Source organism: Lolium rigidum, chromosome 4, assembly GCF_022539505.1.
Source record: "Lolium rigidum isolate FL_2022 chromosome 4, APGP_CSIRO_Lrig_0.1, whole genome shotgun sequence".
In the NCBI taxonomy this organism is placed as follows: Eukaryota; Viridiplantae; Streptophyta; class Magnoliopsida; order Poales; family Poaceae; genus Lolium; species Lolium rigidum.
The window spans coordinates 100,505,868-100,528,031 of NC_061511.1; the positions used below are offsets into that span (position 1 = coordinate 100,505,868).

At 42.3% G+C, this 22,164-nt stretch overlaps 3 protein-coding genes across 4 annotated transcripts; all 3 read right to left on the bottom strand.

Moving 5' to 3' along the window:
* Positions 1–283: 283 nt before the first annotated feature.
* Positions 284–9,209, bottom strand: LOC124649993 (pentatricopeptide repeat-containing protein At1g64580-like). 2 transcript variants are annotated; one of them, XM_047189560.1, is made up of 6 exons: positions 8,650–9,209; positions 2,391–4,898; positions 2,243–2,286; positions 1,702–1,812; positions 1,107–1,590; positions 284–480 (listed from the first exon to the last, which is right to left on the bottom strand). In XM_047189560.1, the coding sequence occupies exon 2, from the start codon at positions 4,749–4,751 to the stop codon at positions 2,571–2,573; it is 2,181 nt and encodes a 726-aa protein (XP_047045516.1). In that variant the 5' UTR covers positions 4,752–4,898; positions 8,650–9,209; the 3' UTR covers positions 284–480; positions 1,107–1,590; positions 1,702–1,812; positions 2,243–2,286; positions 2,391–2,570. The 2 variants fall into 2 exon arrangements, with proteins under 2 accessions (XP_047045516.1, XP_047045515.1); XM_047189559.1 differs by lacking the exon at positions 8,650–9,209 and adding an exon at positions 5,132–5,277.
* A 97-nt stretch (positions 9,210–9,306) lies between these two features.
* Positions 9,307–16,828, bottom strand: LOC124649995. Its single transcript, XM_047189562.1, has one exon. The coding sequence runs from the start codon at positions 10,638–10,640 to the stop codon at positions 9,639–9,641; it is 1,002 nt and encodes a 333-aa protein (XP_047045518.1). The 5' UTR covers positions 10,641–16,828; the 3' UTR covers positions 9,307–9,638.
* Positions 16,829–18,123: 1,295 nt separating this feature from the next.
* Positions 18,124–22,143, bottom strand: LOC124649996 (uncharacterized calcium-binding protein At1g02270; the record flags this gene model as incomplete). Its single annotated transcript, XM_047189563.1, is given in 11 exon segments — positions 18,124–18,721; positions 19,259–19,363; positions 19,444–19,557; positions 19,890–20,015; positions 20,113–20,227; positions 20,315–20,391; positions 20,467–20,690; positions 21,402–21,507; positions 21,613–21,711; positions 21,839–21,982; positions 22,084–22,143. Coding segments are annotated over 11 exon segments (1,374 nt in total). The 3' UTR covers positions 18,124–18,460.
* Positions 22,144–22,164: the final 21 nt, after the last annotated feature.

Below are 22,164 nucleotides of genomic sequence, written 5' to 3' on the forward strand. Positions count from 1 at the left end.
GCAGCTGAATCCGTCTTTCTCAAAGCCTTGGGGATTTCCCCTCTGAGCTCTCGGTGGATGATGCCGCCCTTCAGGAGTTCAGGGCACTATTTGATTCTCCGCTATGGGAGCAACATCTGCGCGCCACCACAGCTAGTGTTACGCGTGGACTTTGGGACTGGGTAAACAGTTGGTTCTTCTGTTTCGTCAATGATAGTGGAACAAAACCTTTTCAATGTCGTATGGGGCAAAAAGATATCGAGCATGCTCAACAATTATCTGCAGAGCCGAATTTAGCTTTAGATACATGAAAGAAGCTACATTGCCAAATATGCATCAGTTAATGTACACTGCATATGATGCAGAATGAGGACAGGAAAACAGAAAGACCTGCCTTAGCATCTTCATATTCTGAAATCTGTCCACTAATTGATCACATAGGACTAGCAGCACTAGATACTCGTGCAATCTACTCTGTTTCTTGTGGACTTCTTTGCCATCCTGGAATCATTTTTTACTTAAACATCAGATAATGAAATGGAATCAATAAAAAGGCAGACAAAAAAGAGGCAACTAGATGTACGAGTACTCTTGTCCCCATCTGCATGAGTGTTACCCATAAATCTCCAGACAAAAGTGACACCATAATTTATATTTCATTAACCACTTGAACAAAGATAGATGATAATGCTCTAAGATCTTTCCAAACTATGAGAGAATTGATAACTACTAGATGAAAGCAAAACCAAACTAAAGATGACGACTAAAAGCGATATGATGAACTAGAAAGCATAAAAGACTGGTGAACTCCCCCAAGCTTGAGTGTTGATGTAGATCTTATTTCTTCTTCTCCTTAATAAAGTGAACTATATTGAATCAAGTAGACTTTTGGAACGGTTCCTTAATAAAGTGAAGATTGAACACACTAATTATGTAATGGCAAGTAGCAAAATGAATATGAATATTTAAGTTAGGAATGAGCTAGAAATCGGCATGTACCATGGAATTTAGACTATAAATCTCACCTATATTATTTACAAAAAAGTACTTGCCCTAGAACATAGCAGGCACATGTTATCTATCATGAATGTATCCACGTGCTGCAACATCTTGAAGAAATGGTGTACCTGGAGCATTCACCAGTGTTTTGGATGTACTTTGGAAGCTTGATGAACAGTTGGTTTGCTTGTTTCATTATCTCAATGATGATAGTGGAACACGATACGGGTGCTCCTCCGTGGTGTGAATGGCTCTGCTCCTCCATGGTGTGAATGGCTCTATTTCAGGGCGTAGCGTGGAGAGGACTCAATTTCCCTGCACCGTCTCAACGCAAGTTGCCGAAAAAAGCATCTGCAGCTGAATTCGTCTTTCTCAAAGCCTTGGGGATTTCCCCTATGAGCTCTCGGTGGATGATGCCGCCCTTCAGGAGTTCAGGGCACTCTTTGATTCTCCGCTATGGAAGCAACATCTGCGCGCCACCACAGCCAGTGTTACGCGTGGACTTTAGGGGCTGGGTGAACAATTGGTTCTTCTGTTTTGTCAATGATAGTGGAACCCAGCCTTTTCAATGTCGTATGGGGCAAAAGGATCCCGAGCATGCTCAACAATTATCTGCAGCACCAAATTTAGCTTTAGATACATGAAAGAAGCTACATTGCCAAATATGCATCAGTTAATGTATACTGCAGATGATGCAGAATGAGGACAGAGAAACAGAAAGACCTTCCTTAGCATCTTCATATTCTGAAGTTAGTCCACTAATTGATCACATAGGAGTAGCAGCACTAGATACTCGTGCAATTTACTCTGTTTCTTGTGGACTTCTTTGCCATCCTGGAATCATTTTTTACTTAAACATCAGATAATAAAATGGAATCAATAAAAGGGCAGACAAAAAAGAGGCAACTAGATGTACAAGTACTCTTGTCCCCCTAATATATTATATTCTAGTTCTCCGCGTGAGGAAATGGTTCCAGGATATATCAAAATGCACAGAAGTGGGTCTGCAATAGTGCTGAAGTTGTATTTTGCAAGGACCCATATTCTTGACTATAACAGTCAATGTGTGTGGTGTCCTGTAATGGTTTTCCGCTTCTTTCCTCTGTTTTCTTCCTTAGTAAGGTGGCTGTGAATGGGGTGGATGCACATTGCATACCAGCAAAGTTGGTGTTGATCGATGCATGTGAACTTTTCAGTTGATACTCAACCAAACTTGCAAAGACAAATAAGAAATACAAGACCATAATTGTGAAACTAATCATACCTTGACTTCAAGGTAGTGCACTGCACAGGAACTTCTTGAAAACCCTGAACAAGAAGGATAATTATAAAATGGTGGCATACCTTTGTTATGGCTCCATCTCAACAATCATTTTTGTCATATTCAAAGTAAGTATTGGTTCAGCACTTACTCGTGAACAAGAAATAGCTCAATCCTTGGAAATTCTCATTCAATTCGTGGACATAATATCTATGAAGTACATCAGCACCACCAACCCAAAAGGCCTAGGTTCAGCTTGACTGATTAATAGAGCTCATCACCATTATGAAATTATTGTGTTGACCAAGTTAATATATCTCTATGTGAAAACCTATGCTACACCCTTATCTTTCGGAGAATCCTCAAAATCATCTTCACAATTGTCAAAGCCCAGTATACACATCATCTTGGCATCCGGTGTAATGCCTGCCTGGATCATACTCTTGTACATCATCTTAGCTTTCCTCTCATCTCCAGTTTTGTAGTATCCTATTATGAGATCTGTATAAGTTACTACAGTAGGTGTAAGACCCATATTTATCATTTCTTCCATCAACATGTTTGCACCATCCATTGCAAGTACTTTACTGAACCCACCAATTAAACAAGTATAAACAAAAGCATCTGCAGGCAAACCCTCCTTTTCCATCTCTCTGAATATTTCCAGAGCTGCCTTCATGTTTGAGCGCTTACAATAGCATGCAATTAGAGACGTATATAAAATCATGTCCGGTTTTATACCCTTCCCAATCATATGATTAAACAATGTCATAACTTCCGGAAGTCTATTATCATGGCACAGACCATTTATCAGGCTAGTATAAGTAAAGATATTAGGTTTTGTCCCCTCATCCACCATTTTATGATACAACCTGAAAGCCTCATGCAGATCCAAAGCTTTCACAAAACCATCAATAATAATACTGTAAATCACAGTATCAGGAACATAACCCCTTTTTATCATATCCCCGAAAATTGCCCATACATCATCAGATTTGTTGACCTTAAACAGGCCATTGATGATAACCCTGTATGTACAAAGGTTGGGGAAAATTCCAAACTGGCGCACTTTATCCAGGAATGTGAAGGCTTCAGCAATCCGGCCTTTGTTACTGAAGCCATTGACAAGAATTGTGCAGGTCACAATGTTTGGACTTATCCCATTATCGAGCATGAGCTCAAATGCACCCAATGCTTCTTCAAGGTCCCCGTGTCTACAGTATGCAAATATCAGACTAGTGTAATTGTAGACATCTGGAACAAAATTATGATGAACCATGTCATTCCAAAGGTCACAGGTAACGTCTAGATCCAAATGTTGGCAACAGCCATGAAGAACAATGCTGTACACTATGTGGTCAGGCTTGAAACCATGCTCATTGAGCCTCTTAAAAAGCTCAAACGCCCATTCAATATTTCCAGCTCGGCAAAGACCATGCAAAAGTGAACTGTAACTTGCCAGAGTAGGGGCAATTCCATTCTTTGCCATTTCAACAAGCATGTAATAGCCTGTCAACAGATCCCCTTGTTTGCATAACCCATCAGCTAATATGCTGTAGCTATGGACATCTGGGACAAACCCACCCTTCTTCATCGCATCAAACACCACTATTGCTTTTTTAACCTGACCCTCGTGACAGAAACCATGAATCACTGCATTAAAACAGTAAATGTTGCAAGGGTCGCCTCTCTGACAAATCATTTGAAGAAAGTTCCATGCAGATGTCACCTGTCTGGCACGGCAAAGCCCATAGAGGTAAGTACCAAAGGTTACAGCATTCGGCCTCACACCTTTTGCTTCCATTTCACAAAGAAGCTCGAAGGCTTCCTCCAAGCATAACTTATCTCCATGGGTATACGCACTCATCAAAACTGAATAAGAGTAGACATTTGGTGAAGGACCAGAACTCTTCATATCATCAAACAAACTCCTTGCGTGCAGGATTTGTTTCTTTTGAACTAAGCTCTTCAGTAAGAAGTTGCACACTCGCAACTCAACTCCAACCTTCTTGGCCTCAATGTAAGTGAGAAGAGCATCCTCAAACATTGACAGATCTACAAAAATCCAAATGATTGTGGCATAAACTTGTAGCAATGTCATCGACCCACCCATACTGCTGACCAACATAGGTGCCAACTCAAATAAGTCTGGCCCAGCATCCCCACAGTAATCAACAATGCTGTGAATCAAGCACCGGATGTCTGTGATTCCATGCGGCAAGAATGACCGCATAAGCAATGCAAACAACCCAACTGACTGGGATAGGCCATATAACCTGACACACTCCCTGAAGGTAATCTTTCTGGCCTCATCCAAATTCGATGTCCGGACTGCTAGTGCGATCAAAGGATGAATACACCGGCTTCTATACTCGCTGCAAAAAGAGCTTCGACTGGGTTCTTGATCATCCAAGCTCTTAAAGCTACAAGCCAGAGAGGAAAGGCACAATACCGGGGGGCGATTTCTGCTTATAAGGGCTCGACGCAGGAACCCTGGCACTGCTCGGTGCATAGACGATGAATCCCAACCCGTCTTTACATTGATGGCACCAGTCAAAGAAGGGAGATCTCGCAAAAAGATTGCACTTCATAGACCAAGCTTCTGAGAGTTAAAAACGAGAAAGAATAAAACAAGCTTGCAAGTTTATATCAGAATTTCCTGCAAGAAACAATCAAAATTAATTTCTTCTTTTCTCTGTCGAGATAAAAAGGGCAGCGCAGCTGCCGATTGTTCGAAAAGAAAGAACAATAATCTTTTTTTTGCGGGTATAAATATCTATCAAGAGAATGCATTGAATTAAACTTGGAAGAACAAATTAACATCAATCTTTATCAAGCATTGCTTCTGAGTAAAAATTATAAAGCTCGTGTAAAAGAGCACAGGGCACTCACGCTGGTAGAGTGGAGGTCTCCGCGTTCAGGCTGTTTGAGCGAGAGAAAGTACCTATCCTACAGAGTGGGAAGCGTGGACTAGGAGTCAAGCAGAGAGCATGCGAGAGGCAGTTCCGCACCACTAGAGCACGTCCGCACCAGCACTCGAGCTCTTGAGGGGCGCCGGCAGACGGTCGCTCAGAGGAGGGTAGGAGGCGGGCCAGTGGCAGCGGCCTAGCAGCCCAGCGTCGGCGGCACCGCGGCGGAGAAGGACGAGGTCGAGCTGCACGGGGAGCCTCCGTGTCCGTGGGCGCGTGGCGGCGCGTGCTTCCAGCCGCAGCGAACCAGGGGAGGGAGGGAGCGAGAGACGCGCACAGAGAGGGGTTCGAGCGTGCTCGGATTGTTGGGCTACAAAAATGGGCCAGTACCGCGGTCCCTTTTCTGTTTTTTTTCTTTCGAGCATTTTTCAAATTCGAGCAAACTTTAAACTTAAGCATTTTCAAAATTCGAGCAAACTTTAAATTTGAGTAATTTTAAAATTCAAGCAAATTTTAAAATTCAAGCAAACTTAAGCTAGGATTTGAACTAGGGTCACCATGCTAGTGAGTCATGCAGGCTAGTGTTTCGTTGGTGTACACATGAGGAAAACATTGTTCTTCTTATTAGTGCGGGAACAAGTTAATGGGCCAGCCTATCCGAATTTTTCTTCAGGCGATGCCTGGTCGCTCCCGCTAATGAACGGGAGGGAGGTAGGCACCCCCGAGGGGCGCCTATACACCGACCTGATCAGCGTGTACGGGCCACCGCACACGCCAACGACCAGGTCGGTTGTTGGGCCGCGGCCCACTAAGATTAGGTTTTTTTTTCTTTTTTTATTGTTTCTTTTTTGTTAATATTTTTCTTTTTCAATATCTAACTTTAAAAAAACATTTTCGGAGAACAAACTTTTAAAAAATGTTCATATTCTTTTGAAATTCAAAAAATGTTCAGATTTTGACTTAAATTTTTCTCAAAATTTGAACATTTTTATATTCTGAATCGAATTTGAATTTGAATATTTATTAAAATTTGTAATTTTATATTTTTTCAAAATTTTATAATTTTTAAGAATGAATATTTTTCAGATTTGAACATTTTTCAAATTTGAACGGTTTTTGAATTTGAACATTTTAAAATTTGGAAATTTGTTCCTAAAATTTTAACATTTTTTAGTATGAACTTTTTTCGAATTTGAACATTTTTCAATTTTGAATTTTTTTGAGATTTGAATCTTTTTTAAATCTAAACATTTTTAAATAGGAACATTTTCAAAATCTCCAAACTTTTCTCATTTAAACATTTTTAAAAATCTTAATATTTTCGAATCTGAAAAACAAAAAGAAACAAAAAATAAAAATAAAAAAGAAACTTTGTCATTAATTACTTTTTCATTAATTAATTACATAAGTAATATGGATGTGATCTTTTTATATCATTCTTGGGTGAACTATAATTAACATAGTATGGAACTTTTCCGTTGAATTTCGTCGTGGACAGTATGATTTTATTCAAAATTATCATAGTCTTGTAGTGTTAATTGTGTTTATAATCGTTATTAAATAGAAGTTGATAGTAAGTCGTTCAACATGTTTTACAGTCGTTATTGAAAGCATCATGTCCGTTCAGTCGTCCATTCGACATCACTGCACTACATGTGGACCAGCTACACTGATTGATCTTCCACATGCCACACATGTTGTCCCCTCCCGTCACTATCCTAACCCCCATATAGCTACCAAATCGCTGCCTTCCTCCCCATTAGAAGCAATCTCCCTAGAAAATCCAGTTTCCGCCGGGTGGGATTCCACATATTCACCAATTTTTTTGCCTATCTAGCCACGACCCGATTTCCCCACATCCTCTCATGTGGAGTGAACACGTGGGCTAGGGTTTGGTTGCGCTGCCAGTTTGCCACCACCATGTTCCACCATACAACCTAGGTCGACCACCCTGTCGAGGCCATCTATAAGCGTTACACCGCCTCTGCCACGGTCCATGGTGTCGCCTCCGCAATACATGCTGAGAGATCCGTGGTTGTCTATAGGTGTGGTGCCACCACCATGGACTCTCCGCCGCCTCATTGTGCACCTCCATTGAACATCAAAGGAAGGCAAAATTTTGGTAGGATGGTTGGTGCTTAGTTCGGGGTGCAGGCCGAGCCGCGCGGGCAAGACGATTACTCACCCAAGGGATGCATGGAGAAAGGGAGGAGGTGATAGCGTTGTACCACCGCCTGCGGGATGTGAAGGTATCCCCATACGTCGTCGGCCTGGGAGAAATGCAACTCGCCGGTGCACGGGACATCCCGTGCACGGGCCCATCTTCTTGCTCCTGCTTTTCCCTTTTTTTACAGTTTAGGATTCTCTCTTACTCACACTATTACATGTTGTAGAACTTAAAATCTTCATAGATTTTTAACCGCGGGGGGTTCAGTTACGAACTATTTGAATATTTGAGTTTATAGGGAAAGAAGCTTCGAAATAACAACAACATTGAATAATTTTTGACAATTTTGAAAATCAACTTCGAAACTTAATGAAACATGTTGTTAGTTTGTAAAACTTGGTGATATTTTTTTCTTTAAAACAATTTGTTTCATCTGTTCCAAACTAGGTTCGTTGAAAGTTAGAAAATACTTTTCGATTATTGTAGAGTCCAATTCGGAAACACAATTTTTTATCTATTTTTATTGAGTTTTATTGTGTATCATCATGTTTGAATATGGGTCATCGAATCAGAACTCACGAACGCTCTGCGTGTAATCGTAACAACCAAGTGAACATGTGGACTCATTAGCTTCTCACTAACAATGTTCAGTCATCTCCATGTCCAACACCATTAGCAGATGCCTCCATTGCAGCTTTGTACAGTATGACCAAAATGTCACAACAGTGATAATATTTCATTTTAGTGACACCGTACAAAAAGTGATATGTTATGATCAGGCGAACGGCAAGGTACGCTGCAGTCCAAGACTTGGACTACCCGTCTCTGGAAGGATCATCCAACGCATTCCAAGAGATTTATTGACAAAAATGTACTCCCTCCGTCTTATCAAAAGTGTCTCAACTTTGTCAAAATTTAGATGAATCTATTTCTTCCTTTGCAAATATTAATTTTAAACTTGTTTTCCTAATATGGCATACTATGAGTTCAAACAACTTGCTGCACTTCATACCAGCTTATATAGCATATTAGGAGTTAATGTTACATAAACATAAACAGCCGTTTAGTAAGAGAACAGCATTGCCGCATTACTGAAAACCGCTTTGTAATCTATAAATGGTAAATAAGTGGTTTTAAAAAAGTGTTGATGTAAGAGAACAGACTTCAGCGAAAGTTCGGAGGCTAAAACCTGATTTCTTTTACATTTTTATGTGTTGATGTAATTTAAACACTCAATGAAAATCTTGTTGTTCACATTTCTCATCCTTACTAATGAAATTGGTAAATATAAATAGAGGACACCGAAAACGCACAAGTCACCGGGGATTGCTTACCTGAAAAAAACTATGGGGTTTGCTCCTGAATTAGCATGGAGAAGCAGCCATCAGGTATGTCATTGCTTTATGGGAGAGCTAGCAACCCACATTGTTATTGTTAGTTTGTCCCAATCTCATCTACCAAATGCTGACAATATAACCTCAGGTGGTTAACATGGGCATGAAGATATTTGTTTGTCCTTTATTAAATGAAAAGAGAGTACTAGAGTGGTGCTCACCTTGACAAAAAACCTTTTCAATGGTGCACAATTCTGGCCAGTCCACGAGCTTTTTAATAACCTATCGATCATAACTTGATAAAGTTGTTTCAGGAAGCTTAAAGCTCTAAAAGGTGCCCGGCCAGCAACTTGGCTCTTTTTTTGCTAGAGTGAGGATAAAATTATAAAATATCAGTCTGTCCCATATATCTTATTATGTATTGGTTGTAATAACATCTAATATTACGGGACGGAGGGAATACAAAGCTGGATACTTTGTTTCGAAAATCAAAAGGGTGGCGACGAACTGTAAAATTTGCAAGCATGACAGAAAGAATGACACTCTAATGCAAAGCTCAATAGAATTAGAAACTCATATATTGTGTGAGCATTTTATTTATGTGGGTGCTATTTTCTGTTGACATTAAATTTTTGTTACAGAAATACCTAGTACGACGTCACCACCACACCCACACTGGATAAGAATTGGTAACATTGTTTACACTTTTTTTTACTTGGAGTTTAATTTTTGTATAACTTAAAAAAATGATGAAGTAAAAAACCGTAAGTTTGAAACTTCACCACTATGGTTATGCGGATCATATGCTTTACAGTTTCCTTGTAGTTTGTAATTTTGTATACACACAAAACCTGAACTAATTGGTTACAGTATTATACTCTGCGATTTTCTCTATATGCACACAAAACCTGAATTAATTGGTTTTTATGCTTTACAATTTCCTCCCAAAGCAAAAGGAAAAAAAAGAAGAAGAAAAAGGAAATGATTAATCAAACCACATTGTGGCAGCTAAGGCTTGGTTTCCACTGCACCTGCCTGTTCTCCGCCCACGCCAAGAATCTGTACACCTTCCCAAACACACACAAGAACACCAGCGCCCCGACGAGCGCGTACACGGCGAAGACCGCCGCGGCGCCCTCGGCAAGCGCCCAACCAGCAAGATAGATGGCATCGCCGGACACGAAAACCCAGCTCGCCATCTCCAGTGCCGACCGCGTCCACACGCTCAGCCGCTCCTCCCCGTAGATCCGGCACACCATCCTGGAGCAGAGGGCGAAGATGATGGCCAGCGCCGTCTTGGAGAGGCCCCGGTAGAGCACGGTCCGGCCGCCGACGACGAGCGGCTCCATCCGGCAGAGGCAGGTGGGGCACTCTCCGGAGAACCGCGACCACCGGAGCGCGTCCGTCCCCGTGTAGTACGGCAGAACGATGGCGTCCAGGTAGAGGCTCGCGTGCAGGATCCCGGACACGGTGGACGCCTCGAGCACCGCGTACCGCACGTCGCCGTCGGCCTCGTTCCGGAACGCCAGCGCCGACGCCTGCAGCGTGAGCAGCAATGCCGGGCCAAACCGCGCGAGGGGGAAGACGGCGTTGATCCGCTGCCCCTTGGCGAGGACCAGCAGCACCAGCGGCAGCAAGAAGGGCCCCGACGGCACCAGGTACTTCCTCTTGATCCTCCCGACGCCACCGGCCGCCGTGGCACCGCCGCCGATCTCTGCCACGGTGAAGGCCGCAGCGGAGAGAAGGCAGTATGCGGCAAAGACGGCGACGACGACGCCGACGGCGGTCGAGTAGTCGCCGGGGTAGGAGCTGTCGCAGAAGTAGTGGTAGGGGCAGGTGATGAAGTCGGTGGTTTCCTCGAGCTGCCACCTCGTGCACTTGAGGATCTGCCTCGTGATGTTGCTGCCCTGACCCCTCCAAACGCTAGCTGCCGCCCCCTTGCCGCGCATGACTCCAGCTCCAAGAACAGTGAACATCTCATCGTACGACATGGCCGCCTGCTCGATCAATCCAGATGATCACGACAATGATGATCCGATCTTTCTTCTCCTTCTCCTCCACTTTCTTGACTGGCAGCTTCTCCTGCTGCCGCTAACAACAGTGTGCATGCTGCATCTGATGACTAATGATGGCTTCTTTCCCCCAGCTCACTCATCTTATTGATCCCCCGTACCATGCTCTGCCTCATGGATGTTGGTGTGCTGCTCATGTTGCTTGGAGAGTGTCAGATGGGGATGGTTTAACTGATGGGCCCCTCCAGGTGGATTACCAATTTTGCCCCCTTGTATTTTGCAATGTGTACCAGCATTTGATGGAGACAAGAAGAGATAGAGACGAGATGACTTGGCACCTCTGCGAGGGGTGGAGAGATAACCACGATCGCCAATGTAGCTTGCTGAGGATTCCACCAAAATCCAGCTCCAGACAAAATCAGTTCTTGATGGCTTCCTGAGAAGAGAATCCTCGACTCAAAAGGGATATGTCACCGACTCTTCACGTTTCCCTGATGAATGCCGTGAGACGCCATCACTTTTCCCAAAAGTAACGTAAAATTTTCGAAATCAGAAGATTTGACAAGCTTTTTTTTATACACAAGGGACTCGAAACAGTTCGGTTGCCACTGTTTCCCCAGAAATGAATTTGTCCCGTGCACAGAATCAATAGGTTTTGTTCCATACCAACATGCTTGAGATTCCTGATACTGAATGGAACTTTCCATCACGAATCACAAAGCACAAAATATGGTGGATCCAATGGACCAAACGTGCACGGGATGTCCCGTGGATGGAACATTTGCCGCGTTGCTGTTCCCGCAATCTTGGTTTCAGAGGGATGTGTGCGCCTCATGTCACGGTCCACTTTACTTCCTGTGAATTCTGAGTAGTATACTAAATCAAGAGGAGGGCTGTATTAGTCATTCATTCAAAGGTTTCGCAATCATGGTAGTTGCGATGGACGTTTTGACTTCGTCTGTAAGAGATCAGTTGGTGAGGGGGTCACTTGTTTAACCGGTGCTTAGTTTGTTGAGGGATTTGGTGGCCACCGCGTCATCATTGTTGCACTTTTTCTTGTTCATTGCTGGACATTATTGATCATGTAGGACTTGTACAAAGTACAAATCCTTACAATAGCAGATTTATCCCAACACCACAAATCTTTATATCTTTCTGTCAGTATTCCACCATTTTTACAACTGCGATGATGGAAATGTACCGCATCCGGGTGTAAATCCATTCGTTTGTAAATCATCTTTTGGTGTTTGACTTCTATCATCATTTATAGTCCAGAGAGCATTCGGGTGTCTAGGAGACTCCTAATTTAGGAACTCTCCACAAGGCAAATCACGGGCATCCGGATGTTGGTGGCAGGCACCAGTCCAAGTAGGTCAGGTCAGTTGTAACTTAGTCTCAAGTGTTTGTACGGTTCATGTCTTTTGCAAGAGAGTTGTTCCAAACAACAACAAGAAAAGGAAATATAATCTACTTAACCTTTTTGTGTACTTAGGAGGTGCTTAAATAATGTACTTTGACATCCATGTTGGAAGCAACTGGTCCAGTTGGATATAATGGAACAAAAAAAATGGAGGCCTACATGCAAGATGTGGCAACTCCGTACTATCCCGCAAGCTGCAATTAAGCATAACTTCAACCTTTCCTGTTCTCTGACAGCGGGGAAGCTTAATCTCACATGACATAAGATATACACGGGTTAGGTACAATTGAGATCTGGGGATGGTTTTCTGATGTTTGGAATACATACAGGAGCCTCGCAAGACTTGCAGCAAAAGAGGGTAGACTTTGATGGAAGGTACAAGGAGATGGAACTATTCAGAAACAAAACAAAAGAAGATTCTGAAAAGGGTAGCCTGAAAAGGGTAGCCGATTAACGATAACAAAAACGTCCGGTGTTTCTTCCAAGCTACAGCAATGTATTTTTTAAAGAAAAGAAAAAGCTACAGCAATGAAAAGTTCAATATGAATAATCGGCCAGTGCATATAGAATGAACTCCATGCCTGATTGGAATCATAGTTATGTGTAATAATTTGGAATTATGTATTGTTTTTATTTATACATGCAATTAGGTGGATTCAACAAGTCCGAGTCTGTTGCAGAACAACCCCTTTCAGATCAATACCCAAAACTTGGTCCATCACACATACATATGGGAACTGTGAATACTTAAACTTTCAGTATGGTATGATGTTTGTCTTGCCAACAAACGTATGGCATGGTTGGTAGATTTGGTGATTTGTCTCTGTTGCTTTTTAGACAAGGGCACCTTCCATTATCCAAGAAAAAAATACATGGGCACCTGCGCAGTGTGGCATTGACTTCTTCTAAGAAAGAACATATCCAAACTCTGAAAGATACACCCTGCCAATAACCACACCATATATGACTGGATATGGAGCTGGTATTTCTTAAAAGTAGGTATGGTTAACTTAACTACCAGGGGAAGGGAAGGCAAGTAAGCCTTTGGCGAAGGTGGAAGCAAAAGCAAGTTCTGCCTGATGGTGAAAGGATTTGATTCGTATAGATAAAACACAACAAAACTTAGCTGCTAATTTGGGATTTCAATCTCATTAGAGATGCATCGGAGAAGAATAATTCAAATAATAAACAGAACTGGCTGACAAGTTCAACAAATTGGGTGAATCAGTTTGGTTTGATGAAAATTAAACCTTCCAACCAAATGTACATGTGGGCTAATAATCAAGCGAACCTAGTCATGGCTGCGTTAGACAAAGTGTTTGTGTCTACTTGGTGGGATGCACACTTCCCCACTACTCATGTCCAGGCCCTAGCCAGGATAGGGAGTGACCATACACCTCTGGTCGTTAATGTTGGTGATAAATTGTCTGTGGCGCAAAGACCTTTTCGTTTTGAGAAATGGTGGCTAGAAGTAAGGGGGATGCCATAAAAATGTTAATGATTCCTGGAACGCCCCATGCCATGGTAAAAATGCAACTGCCAGTTGGCAAGAAAAACAAAACCGGCTTTGAAAATGCTTAAGAGGGTGGAACGCTGCTCTCGAATCTGCCCAAAAGAAGCGTAAAAAGAACTGATTGCTGATTTTGAGTGTTCGGACATTATGTCTGAAACTCAAGTTCTTCTCGCAGAGGAACACCAGAGAATGGAAGATATAAAATCAGAAGTGAATTCCATTTACAGTTTGGAAGAAATAAAAGCAAGACAAAGATCAAGAGAAAGAGAGATCCTAGAAGGGGATAGAAACACCGTACTTTCACGTGGTAGCTAATCAGAGGACAAGAAAAACAAGAATTGCATTGTTGGATGGGCCATTAGGCACAGAAACTGTGCAAACCGCCGACATGTTAAAACTAGCGGTAGATATCTATAAGAAGTTGTTTGGAAAGGAGGACAATGGACATAAATTTACTTGATTCCTTTTGGGATCCTCAAGACTTAGTAACTGCGGAAGAAAATGAAATGCTCGATCTCCTTTTACAAAAGAGGTGATCAAAGAGGCTGTTTTTGGTTCTTATGCCAAAGGTGCTCCTGGCCCTGATGGGTTCACCTTCTTGTTTTATCAAAAGTTTTAGAAACTATTAAGTTTGATCTGATTAATCTCTTTTGAGATTTTGATAATAATTATGCTTCCTTGTATAGACATAACTTTAGCTAGGTCACACTTATTCCAAAAGAGGCAGATTTGAATAAGTTGAGACCAATAGCGTTGACAAATTGATGCTTTAATTTTTTTTCTCTAAAGCTTGTGCTAACAAGTTGACTAAATGTGCTGATAGGTTGATTTCTTCTAATAAAACCACCTTTATTAAGGGCACATACATTTTGGAAAGCGTAGTAACAATGCAGGAAATTATTCATGACTTACACAAAAATAGGGAGGAGGGTTTAATTCTGAAGTTGGACTATGAAAAAGCGTAGTGTGGATCTGTCCTTTCTAGAGGAAATGCTCAAACAAAGGGGCTTTAGCTCGAAATGGTTAAATAAAATTCACTCACTGATACATGGAGGATCAATGGGGATTAATATCAGTTATCAGAATAATTATTTCTTTATTATGGTGGCTGAAGTTTTTTTCCAAAATGCTCATTAGAGCGGCAAACTAAAACTTGATTTCTGGTTTCTTAAACAGATTTTAACCTGGATGGATCATTAGTCTTCAATACATGGACGACACTTTGCTTTTTCCAGAAAAATGATGAAGATTCTGATAGGAATCTTAAGTGGGTTTTATCTATTTTTGAACAAATGCCAGGGATGAGGATAAAAACTTTAACAAATGTGACCTTGTATCTATCAATGTACCAGAAGATCAAACTAATATCTTGGCACAAACTGTCTGTTGCAAAATAAGCAAAGTAGCGCTGAAATATTTGGGCATTCCTTCACACTTCAGAAAACTCAAAAAAGAAGATCTTCAACCTGTGATTGATAAGATTATTAAAAGAGCTGGTGGTTGGAGAGGCAGACTTCTGTCTTTTGCAGGTATGGTAGAACTGCCTAGCTAGCATTAAAATCTACCTTTTATCTTTGCTTAAGTTTCCTGCTTGGGCCATCAAAATTATAAACTCCCAGATGGCACACTATCTCTGGGAGAACTATGAGGGGCACCACAAGTCCCACTTGGCTAACATGGATCTGGTAACACTCAAAAAATAATGTTGGGGTCTGGGGATCCTAACATTAGAGAAACGTACAATAGCCTGCTAGCTTCACAGATAAGGAGATATAATCTAGATGATAACAAAACCTGGAAACAAATAATTGATTTCAAGTACGACACCGAAAGTTCCAATGTGGTCAGCTGCCGAGAGACAGACACATCTCATTTTTGGAAAGGGGTAATATGGGCGTCTCGGGCAGCACAGATGGGATACCAATGGATAGTAAGGAAGGGTAATAAGATCAGGTTCTAGGAGGACAAATGGTTTGGTCAAACCAGCCTAGCAATTACCTTTCGGGGTATTTACTATGTGTGTGATCAACAGGGGAAGACAATCCAAGAGGTGTGGGATGGGGATGATCTGAAACTCTCCTTTAAGAGAATTTTTAATAGCAACATGCATGGAGCAGTGGACCAGTGGTACCAACTACACCAAATAGTGTCTCTGTTTGCTCTTCTGATAATGAGGATGCCATGGTTCCGAAGCTGCAGAGTTCTGGACTGTACACATCACAATCGTTATATGCGGTGATTAACTTTAGCGGGATAATTCCAGTGTTTATTGATGCTCTGTGTAATCTATATGTTCCTCCTAGGGTGCATATAATTCTTTGGCTACTTTCTCATAGTAAATTGCTCACTAGAGATAATTTGATTAAGAAACAATCAATTCATGATGAAACCCGCTTACTTTGCTCCAAAAAATAATCAATGGATCACCTATTTTTCTCTTGCGATATTATGAAAATCTGGTGGTCTGAGATTTCTATCATAGTAGAGAAAGAAGTGGGCAGCGGTTATAACAATGTCGCTAGACTTTGGATAAGTACCTCAAAGAATGATGCAATTGATATGATCAATGCTGCTTTTACGTGGACAATCTGGAATTCAGAAACGATATGTATTTTGGCTGTTGTGTGTGGTCTGGTCTGCAGGTTATTTGGCTACGGATGACGAAGCTCCTCAAGGGTTGGACTCCACTGGAGAACTCAAGTTTCCTGGAACAATGCCTCCGACTGATGGAGGAGAAAGTGAGGGAAGCCCTAGCGCTGTCAAACTGATGAAGAAGGGGAAGACATGTAAATCCCCTTTGCCGCCGATGAGAATCGGGACGTGAGGCCAGCAACTTAGATACAATTTGGGGATCAATCTGAAGAACTAGAGAAAGAAAAAAAAAGAGGAACAAATAGGAGAAGCTACTAGTTTCAGATATCAGTTCAGTCATAAGCCAAACGCCAAGGAATTTGCCTGTGTCTTGGCAGGTAAGGCCTCGGAGAACATGATCAAGAAGGTGGAGAAGTCTCTTAGGAAGATATCTATTAGAAGGATAAGAAGGAAGAAAGCCGTACCAAGGGAAGTTTCAGAAGCTGATTAATTGTTGGACTCTTTTTAGGTTGTCATGTTCTTTTAGTGGGTCTCCTTTGCAACGTTGTGCTTTTGGGTTGTCCGTTCTAGTTGGTTTAGGGGTTGCTTTCTTTTGGTGTTGTTCCCTTGTAGGTGTGCTCTTGGCCCTGTTGTTGTAGGTTTTCGCTAGGGTTTCTCCTAAAAACTGAGCACTCTCTTCTTAATTAATAGATGAGGCAAAGCTTTTGCCTCCTTTCAAAAAAAAAAAAAATAAGCCAAACGCTACACGGCACAGCACAAAGTAGCTGGCCAACCCCAGCACGCACGCACGCAACTCGCCAACGCATCCTCTGTTCCCTCGGTGTGCGACTGATCAAGTGTTTCAAAAACAAAACAAAAAAACAAACAAAAAAAACTGATCAAGTGTTACAAGACGTCCATTGTGATCGGTCCGCGAACGCCGGCGCTGATCTCCAAGAGGTTGGTCGCTAGTGCGGCATGAATTTTAGATCATTGCTGTGGCCTGTGTGCTGTAAGCAAGTTTTGTTTGTGAAACCTGAAACCTGTGGTAGCTTAGAAGGCTTTAGCCTGGAACCTGGTAATGCCTGGACGATCAAACGTTGTGACGGTGATTCATTTCGTTTTCAATGGAAAATGGGATGGGTCAGTGAGCGGCCTTTTGGTCTAAAAAGAAAAAAAAATGGGATGTGCATATTCACCCAGATGGATGGAGACAGGAGAGGACGGCCGTGGGTTTTTCTGTTGGATCTTGTCTCCAGCAGGTATGCAGCGTGGGGAAGGATTCTGTAGTGGTTGGTGCGTGCTGAAACTGATACTTCGTCATTGGTAGCTCACATTGTGTGTATGAAGTGCAAGGAGGATTAAGTACAAAGAGATAATAGAGGCTATGGAGGAGAAAACGAGGGCTCTACAAGAGACGACGATACAAGGGCCAAACAAGGGAGTCTAAGCAAGCACCAAGATGTGTTTCTTGACAAAATTGATCATCTTTAAAAAATAGCAGCCAAAAACAACTCTAGCCCATACTTTAACCAATTGTAAAGTCTTCTGCTCAGCCAGTGCTCAGCACCAAGTCATAACAGCACTGAACTTGACATCTACTATACTTGCTCTAACTGTACCTTAGGCCTGATCTAACTGTACTTGTTATGCTGTGCCCACTTCTACAAGGTTTTTTCCAGAGCCAACAGCACGACAACCACAGTTCAGTATACAAACGAATTTGCATGATCACAGCAAACAACCAGTCCAAATTGATGATTACATACATAGGATGGAATATCAACATCATGTTCTATGCTTTAAACAAAAAAAAAAGGTTTAAAGCATGCATTGCTTTCTGCTTTATCTGGTGTTTGCATGTGGGTACACAACCAGTACAGAAAATATTTGCAACAAGATAGATCCAATAAAGGAAAATAATAAAAATATAAATTTGACAAAACTCACGCCATGACTCGGGAAAAAACAAATGGTGACAGGTTAACTTCCACCAATAAAAAGGAGAGCAAAATTTAGTCAGCTATCATTTGCCTCACATTTTACAAATGAATGGCTCAAGATTCAGTTTAACTTGCACCAAAAAAGAGAGCAAAATTTACATTTATGAACATGAGGAGACAGGTTTTAATACAAACTGTTGACACAGACATCAGCAATGCATGCTAACAGCAACACAAGTCAGTCGCCTCTTGTGACTACTCTGGGAACCTAAAACATCTGGATCTGGTTTATATCTCACTCATTGTATACCTATGGCTGTACATGGATTGTATCTGTACTGGCGATTGATAGCTAGGGAGTCCGAGGAGTGCGTGGAGAGCAAGGCATTCTTACAGGTGAGAACACCACCGTAAGGGGTGCATGATCTGAGAGGCTGTAGTTCTCAGGCCACATGCCCTTCTCTACTTCTGGGGGGAACAGAACAGCTTCCTTCACGGTGAAGCCAAAGGCTTCATCATTCGGTTCTAACGTAACAAGGCTTCCATCAGTGATGTCAATTTCAGTATCATCCTCTTCTTCTTGGTTATCGCATTTAGGGCTCCAGATACACCGCTTCAGGAGTTTAAGAAACAATATCAATTGTGAGTTTCTGAGTGGACGAATTAGACTTTTGAGCAAACAAAAATGATTAAACGTTTTAGATAGGACAATCTTTGCCAATTAGTATTTAGGTTTGACATGGTCAGGAACTTAAATCACCACGATTTCAGTTTTCTTTGGCATTACAAACTGACTCTGATAAGGAGCATACTGGCTTTAATAATTGAAGTGTGGGACAGAAAAGATGTCCGAGCAAGAAGGAGTACAATTCATTGCCAATTATGATAGAGCTTTCAGGCCGTCTGAGGTAATTCATTAAAAATTTGATCCGACAATAGATGTATTTTCACCCACACAGCTTGCATCTGGCCATAAGTTTACAAGGCATTTCTTACCTTGTATGCTTCAAATTTTGGTCACATGGCATGTGCTCCTAGGAGTTAGGCCATAATATTTTCTACGTTCTAAATCTTATTGACCACATTGTTTGTTCAACTTTTTGAACCGAATTGCTCTTTTTGTTTAACATAAGAAAATAACAATATTTACCTGAAATTCTTTATAGTCAACAAACCCATCCCCATCATGGTCAGCTTCACTCCATAGATCTTTCATTTCTTCAGAACTTACACGATCGGGATGGACCATTCCTAACTGCATTTACTGCAACATCAGCACCAATATACTTTAAAATGAATGCTTTTTAGATAGCACACATATGGTGACTTCAATACCTGACAAAGTGCCTGGCAGAAACTTGAATATGTGATATGATCATTAGGACTGTCAGCTCTGAGAAGTGCGAATGCATTCTCCTCCGAAAGGGATGCAACTTGGAGAAGAAGATACTGAAAAATGAACAATTTAGACTTGTTAGGCTGCGCTTCGTATTGCGGTGGATTATCGTAATCCTGTTTTTCCCACCCAGTTTGCCTATTTTAGTGTTTGTTTGACCTGCTTTAACTATTTGTGTGGCTAGATTTCAACAGCAGATCATAAAATAAGCATAGAATGGCACAGTACAGCACAGCAACTGCAAACCGAACCTTAGTTTAAGGGTCCAAGGAACTATGTGCATTCTTAATAGATTAGCATGTTCTACAAGGTCAACTGTTAGTTTATATTAGCAGTAACATGCTTTTTTTTATATTAATGGCACAGCATTGAGCATGTTGCTTACCTTGATAATACCAAAGACAGCTTCATTCCAGCTAGTTTTCAGGGGCTTCCTGCATTTGTCTGGATTCAGAAGCCATATGAAATCAACTCCACAGATGTTCCCTCTATGATTCCGATGACTCACCCACTATACTCAAGAGGAGGTAAGGGTGGAGAAAAATTAGAATACAATACAATCATCAATATCAAGAATAAGTACTAGCAAAAGAGGTTTATCCTGTCACCTTGTGTGCATCTTCTTCGCTGTCACTGTACTGATGGGCAGTGTCATATGATGAAACAAATCCTTGTGAACAAAGGAATTTGTAAACTTGGCCACGTTTACTTCCGTTCCAATCACTGTAATACAAATGCCCTAATCATATGTTACTATCCATTTCGCTGTGATATTCATATAAGAATGTGGAAATTAGCCTTGTTACTCACCCACATAGGATAATTGGCATTGGACTAAGTTTATGCTCTTCTTGGTAAGCTTGTATGTACTGAAGGATCTTATATACCTGCCATTCTCACAGCAGTCAGTTGCTGCATAGCCTACTGGAATACTGTGAGACTGGATAATCATTTGCACATACCTGCTTCAGCCGAACTATTGAAAGGCTGTGATCATGGGGGAACACCAAATGGGTGTTCACGATGAGGCTCTGCTGCTGGACACAGCTGCTGCTTCGATTTTGCAAGTAAGGCATGGCTGACTCAACGTGCAATAGCTGAGCAACTCGATCTCCAAAATCATTGAAAAGCAGCTCCCGGTGGTTCAAGACATGGAAGTACTTCCTATGTACAGCCGTCAGAAGACCTGGGCAGGAACGACGCAGTTTCATCAGAGAAAATTTGAAGATAGGTGTCGGTGGCGTTTATAACAAGGCAACAACTCGAACTTTCCTATGTGCTTTTCAATACACATTGCAGAATGAAACTGGCAGCCATGGCTACTGAGAATGCTAGATGCATCATCAGTGTCAGAGACATTGAACATAACAGACTACAATTGATTTTGAATATCCTTTTAAATACCGGAAAGGAAAAAACAAGCATCTCAATGTAAGGATAATCATGTGAGACATCAACATCATATGCATTCGACCCAAGAGTTTAACAGCATCGACATGGATATAATCTGAATAATGAAGACAGGAACTGAAAAGGACAAGGCACAGGAGCCAAGTTGGAGGCCAATTGTTCACACGCACGACGCACCTTGTACCTTTTTTTAGTCTTTGTTCTGCATTTTCTATGGCACACAAGAAAATGGAGTTCTCTGATATTTACTAAGTCCATCTAAGAATAAAACAAGCACTTGGACGGAGCAGGCAAAATAGACGGTGGTAGCCTAACAAGAACAACACACATCTCTCATCCATACCACAAGATATTTTTGTCATCATAGAGCCCAAGCTGAAATGAGTAAGAGACAGCTCACCGTCTCCCTAGTTCATACATACCACAAGATATTTTGGCATCATATTGCCACGCTGAAATGAGTAAGAGAGAGAGAGAGAGAGCTCACCGTCCCCGCGATTATTTGTGCGAGCGAGCTTGAAGAGCGTATAGTTGGCATCACCGAGCCGCTTCTCGTACATGTTGACCAGCTCATCGTTCCCCAGCCACACCTCCTGGGAGAAAACCAAGACAATCGCATCAGGCCGTGCGCATTGATTGGACAAAGATGGATGAAACAGGGGAAGCGCAGCTAGGCAGAATCGCAGGATTGCCCTCACCTGGAGGCAGATGATGGATGAGCGGCCGGCGAGGAGGCGGTCGATGATCTTCTCGTTCCTGCTGAACCAGTTGGCCCTGTTCTGGCTCTCCCTGCAATTCTGCGCCCAATGCCAACGTCAACGTCACTCCACCGATCCAGCAGAGCACCGGCGGGCGGCAACTCCTCAATAAATCGAGCGGATTCCTAGGGGGAAGGGGAAAGGGAGAAGACGAGATCCGGCTCACCTCGGAGTCCATCCGCTTGTAGATCGGCGCGAGGATGTTGAAGGTGGTGCAGGAGACGGAGGAGCACTCGTCCCGCGCCTGCAGCAGCGGCGGCGGGCGGCGCCGCTGCCGCCTCGCGCCAGCCTCCCTGCGCTGCTTCTTCGTCTGCGCCAACCAACAACGATCTCAGCAAACTCGGCTCACCGACACGCCGCCCAACGGTGGAATCGACATCCCAACCGACAAAGGCTAAATTAATTCCTCACCATTGCGATGGCAGACGGAACCGAGACGGGGGCGACGATGATGACGACGGCGGCGATGAGATGAGGAGGAGGAGAGGCGGT